The sequence below is a fragment of the Ruditapes philippinarum genome, unplaced genomic scaffold (assembly GCF_026571515.1).
Source record: "Ruditapes philippinarum isolate M1 unplaced genomic scaffold, ASM2657151v2 ctg10224_1_1_1_1, whole genome shotgun sequence".
Lineage (NCBI taxonomy): Eukaryota > Metazoa > Mollusca > Bivalvia > Venerida > Veneridae > Ruditapes > Ruditapes philippinarum.
Genome location: NW_026855236.1, coordinates 8,883 through 14,174, shown reverse-complemented (window position 1 = coordinate 14,174; position 5,292 = coordinate 8,883). Strand labels below are relative to the sequence as shown.

General features: G+C 29.8%; 1 protein-coding gene across 1 annotated transcript; it reads right to left on the bottom strand.

Annotated features, from left to right (window-relative positions):
• Positions 1-1,009: 1,009 nt before the first annotated feature.
• LOC132742568 (uncharacterized) lies at positions 1,010-4,762 on the bottom strand. Its single transcript, XM_060731010.1, has 4 exons — positions 4,083-4,762; positions 3,537-3,695; positions 1,898-2,057; positions 1,010-1,700 (listed from the first exon to the last, which is right to left on the bottom strand). Exons 1-4 carry the CDS (start codon positions 4,083-4,085, stop codon positions 1,612-1,614), a joined length of 411 nt encoding a protein of 136 aa, XP_060586993.1. The 5' UTR covers positions 4,086-4,762; the 3' UTR covers positions 1,010-1,611.
• Between the last annotated feature and the right edge of the window lie 530 nt (positions 4,763-5,292).

Below are 5,292 nucleotides of genomic sequence, written 5' to 3'. Positions count from 1 at the left end.
ATACCTCTTGTTGTTTCAAAGTTATGTTTCGGACAAGAATAGCGGACCGACGGACAAAGCGGCGACCATATGCTCATTCTTCGGGGTGTACAAATATCACGATTATCTAAGTCCATATGTTATGCAGAGGAAAGAACACCTGCTATGTTTTTTCTATTTATGATTTTAAAAATATCTGATGAAATAATTGGATCTTTGGTATTTTTCTTTGATAAAAAATATGTTTACATTCTAAAAGGTAGTAAAATCCTTCCCCAACTATGAACTCACATAATGTACATTTTCTAATAACTGTTTTATGCAAAGATCTAGTTTCTACTGGCAATTTATGGTTTCTTGTTCTAAATTCGATCAAATATATAAGTAAATTACGTTGTGTATTTGTGAAATACTTTTAGAATTCGAATTTGTGTTTTAAATTAGATAACTTATTTTATTTACTCTTGTACATGTTGTAATGTCAAGGGTTTTTTCACTTTCTCTGGTACTCAAAAACATGTTTATCCATTGTTCTTAATTCATTCGCATATTTAAGTAAATTAGGTAGTGTATTTGTGAAATACTTTTAGAATTCGAATTTGTGTTTTAAATTAGATAACTTGTATTTTTTACACTTGTAATGTCAAGGGTTTTTCACGTTCTCTGGTACTCAAAACCATGTTTATCCATTGTACTTAATTAAAAAGACCATCAAATTGTATTTGGATATATAATGGTCCGGTCTATTATTGACACGTTTTCCATAAGTATTTCAAATATTAATATTTAACAAACAATCGAAATGTGTCACTTGGGACTTCCTATAAAATATTTTTTAAAGGAAGATGTTGATACAGTTTTAAATGATCTAATATGAATATTTCTATGACGAATGTTGTTCTTTATCAGTGTTTTATCTGCTGTAAATAGATATGTCATATCGGAACTTTTTTCACACACTTAGCAACATCTTTTAATAATAATAATAATAATGATAAAAAATAATTTCTCTAACGAGATAACTTAGGGATTCTGTTTTTCTCTATTTTATTTCAACAACAAAACAATATTCAATGAGGCCCTCAACAATGAACAGTATGAAATTAACATATTCAAACTATTAAAATACATTAATATCAATATAGACATGATACTATCAATTTATTTACATCGCTGTGTTATAATATCTAAAGTTTAAGGTGTTAAAATGGTTCACAGATGTACCAGACTTGATATAATCAGGAAGGCCGTTCCAAATACAAAATTCAAAATACACAAAAAAATGTTCAGTATTTAGTCTAAGGTTATAAAGTTGAACATCAGATGATGAACGCAAATTGCGAGTATGAACATCTGACGATAAAATGGAATTATTCAATAAATAGGAAGGCTTCTGATAATTCATTATCTTAAGCATTATAATAGCTTTTTGAAAATCAACCCTCTGTGAAAAGGTCAACTAGTGGAGTTTCAGAAAATTGTTCTTCATATATAATTATTTCACGGCTTGTTCTCACATATGATATTTAATTCTATCAACATAATTCTGCTATAACAGACCTCCCTTTACAGACCAATTCACTTTTAAACACTATTATCTGTAATCGATTTTAACAACTATCTTTTGAAGTGTTAATTTGTGTCGTAGTAACAGTTGGTACACTCACTCACTAGATGAGGTATAGCCATACAGAATTCAGTGAGGGTTATTGGGCCATCATCTGCAAATAATAATAGAATTGACAGTAAATAATGTGATGGTAAAAAGTCACCCGAAAGGTTTATACTACCCAACAGAGTGGCTGAAAGTCGAAAGGACATTTAACAATACGAAATGACTTTCAAGATAAACCTCAATTCTGAAACTCGTGGAATATATTCTAAATAAAAACAATAATGTTTGATAATTTTAACTCACCATCCTTTGAAAATACGAGTGCGAAAATTTCTTTCGCTCCCTTTTTAACACCAATTTTAGACTCTAGTTCATCTTTACTAATAAGCCCGTCTCCATCAAAGTCATAGCTTTGAAATACGCAAGGATTCTCTGTTAAATTAAGTTCCAATTGTGTTCCAATCTGAAAATATTTACGACATATATTTAAAATCAAGTTTACTTGAAAATAGACTTTGAACGTTTAGTTATTAAAGCTACTAAAACAAAACGGGTCTAAAAACATTAACACATTTGTTTACAGTTATAAAATATGTATAAACATGATAAAAGTGAATCTTGAATTTTCCACGAGATAATCTATCAGTTGTTATAAACCACTTGACACAGATATGAACAATCCTTTTATCACAACTTACTATATATATAATTGTCAGTTTTTAACCGGATAACCGATATGTTCTTCTGTTTTGTCTCTTTTTTTCTATTTTATACTGTGCAGCAGTCGATTTCAAGATAAAGAAATACCAAGCTCACACAACCAACAGATCTACTTGCAGCCAGTTAACGGGTGTGTATATAATTTATGTCAATATTTACCAAATAAAAAGTTGCAACGGTTTAAAATTCCAGCAACAAAAACTTCATTTTTTATGTTTTTACTAAGGACAAAAAAAAAGAAGAAATACCTAGTTCCATATCAAAGCACGAGTCTGTGGTTAAATTTTATATTTTGATGACATTTTATTTCAATAACGTCCAAACAACAATATGTGGGATTGAAGCTTTAAAATCAGAATTATACATTCAAATTGTTTCAATATGTATGTAATTAAAGATGACAGTCCTAAATGCATCATTTTATGTTTATACAAAAGCCTTAACATTTCAGAAAGTTGTTTTAAAAATTAATTCCAAACAGTTTCGTCTAGTATACATCATCGCAATATATTAAAGGCCAATTTACATTAGAAATACTTATAATTCATTTTTATTATTTATTTATTTTTGTATTTATTTATTTTATGAATATTGTGACAGTTTTCAAAAAAATATACTTTTGCCATATAGATGAATATCTTTGCTTCTATCGCTTTGTTGGCATTTGGTTTAAATCAAGTGATTAATTATTCTGTTTGGATGTCAAGACACTACTTAATTACATTTTGCTTCCTTTACGACACATTTAGTGCTATTTCTTTCAGTTTTCATCTATTGTCAGAGATCGAACATACTCTGAATCCTATATCAAAACAAAAAATCATTAAATACAAAATTGACATTTCTGAAGTATCGATATGGATTTTTGAGGCTTAATGTACCTAATAATTTTGCTTAAAAGCTGTCTCCAACTAAATATTTCAAATTTGATTCTTTTAAATCTTCAAGAGCTGCAAAAAGCATGTTACTTTATTTTTTGTTTCGATAGTTTTCAATGAAAGGAAATAAAGTAAAATGTTGATGTCGGGATGGAGAAGGTTTATTCCATTCGCTAAAGCTCACCAAAATACACTTTCTCGCTCAATGGATAAGCCATCTCCATCCCGACATCACCCATGTATTCTCTTAATGTTGATGAAAATACTCTTTCGTTTTTTATCGATATCTGTATGAAAAATTAAGTATGATAATGTATAGAAACAAATTGAATTAAATGATGAACCTTTCTAAGAATGCCCGTTTTGATCATGTTCTTCGAATCTGTAGATCTTTGCTTTCTAAGTGGACAGGATTTGGGCCTGTCACGGCGCGATTTTCTGCAAGAATTTCCAAACCATACCTCGTTTAGAAGAACAAAAGCAAGCAGGAAAAGTTTGAAGTCCTGAAAAATAAAACAATTAAGAAAATCGCATAGTTAAAGATAGAAGTTTTGCTCATCTTTGGAACAAAATAGCTTTATTGCAGAAATTTGTTTAAAATCTAGCAAATATGTTAATTGTGTAAGATGACCTCAGTGCGGAATATGTAAGTTTAATATATATGTAAGTTATGCAAAATGACTTATTTTGATTGATGTTCCCAGAGAATGAAGCATTTTATGTTTTCAAAGACGAATTTGTTTTTATCTATTTATCATTTATTATTCTTTTAACAATTTTCGCTAATCTTCAACTTAACAATTATAACAATATTAAGATTTGTTTGAGCGGTTTGAATTTGTGAAAAATAATGTTTTAAACACAAGAAACATGCAAAACACGAAACTCACCATGATATCCCCGGTAACCGGTGTCCCAGTACCTACAAAATGATCCCAATTGCCTTCTTCAAAGAAGTTAGATTAATGACCACTGTGTACGCATCTTGAACTTTTTATAAGAAACGGATGGCAAAAAGAGTAGGAAGTCTGTCTAATAATTATCACGTGACTTAATTGACTATCAAGAGTCTAAATATTCCACAAAATTTATTTGTCATGACTATAATGACGTTGCATTTTTCCTCGTGTCTTTTAACAAGGAAACTATTGTAAAAAAAATCTTTTTATTGTTTGTCTGTTTTTTCCTTTTATTCTGTCCATATCGTTTATTGTCATATTCATGCAAAGTTGACCAGTATTGGTAACATTATTGAATCAAAGATGCACAACTAAAACGTTAAGAAAGACAAAAAGAAGTGCCAGCAGTACGGAAACGAAGGTAACTTCAACATTTTTTGAAGGGACTGAGTTGGAAATGAGTTTGCTTGTTTTTCAATCAGGAGGTCTTTATGTATGAAGTTTCTCGAAATGACATTCTTTGTGAGTTCAATGTGATTTACGGAATAAGATCCTAAAATATCCCAAGGTAAACAAAATTTAATTCCAATTTAACAGAGCCTTATGAACTAAATTTTAGTCCAAATAATTTGGGTTTACTATCTTTTTCATAAATCTATAGAAAAAGAAGCGGGTCACTTTCACTTTCGGTAGGTTAACAAATCGCGAGAAATATGCTTTTCCCGGAATGGATTCTTACAGAGTTTGGATACATTTCCCGAAACTGAATTCTAGTGTGTTAATATGTTTTAAAGTTTCTTTTTTAAACCATATTGTACAAATCAATATAGTTATGGGGTATAATGTTTCAATAATTTTTATCTAAGAAGTCGGTTTGAGGTTTTGCCAGAAACCAAAATCATTCAGTTGCTTTTGTATGCACCCGCAAAGGCGACGCATATTTCTGGCCAATCCGTCTGTTTATTTGTTAAGACGTTCAGGTTGATAACGGTGATTTTTGAGTTTCCAATATCCGGTTGATTTGTTAAAATTTCGTCATGCAGCTTTTTTTTTGTAAATTATAAGTTAAATTTTTTTTTCTGCTTGCTTACAGATAATGACCATTTTCATGATTTATATTACACTTCTTATTCTTTATTACATGTTTCAAAGAAGAAAATTGCTTTCAAAGTAAAAAGGTGGGTAATTCTGTAGTGTGACA

Bases quoted from the DNA above. Each gene is read 5' to 3' on its own strand.
- LOC132742568 (XM_060731010.1), bottom strand. The intron at 2,058-3,536 runs GTTCATCATTTA...AAATATTTTCAG, and splicing joins AAACGGGCATTCTTAGAAAG to ATTGGAACACAATTGGAACT. The intron at 1,701-1,897 runs GTGAGTTAAAAT...TATTATTTGCAG, and splicing joins ACTCGTATTTTCAAAGGATG to ATGATGGCCCAATAACCCTC.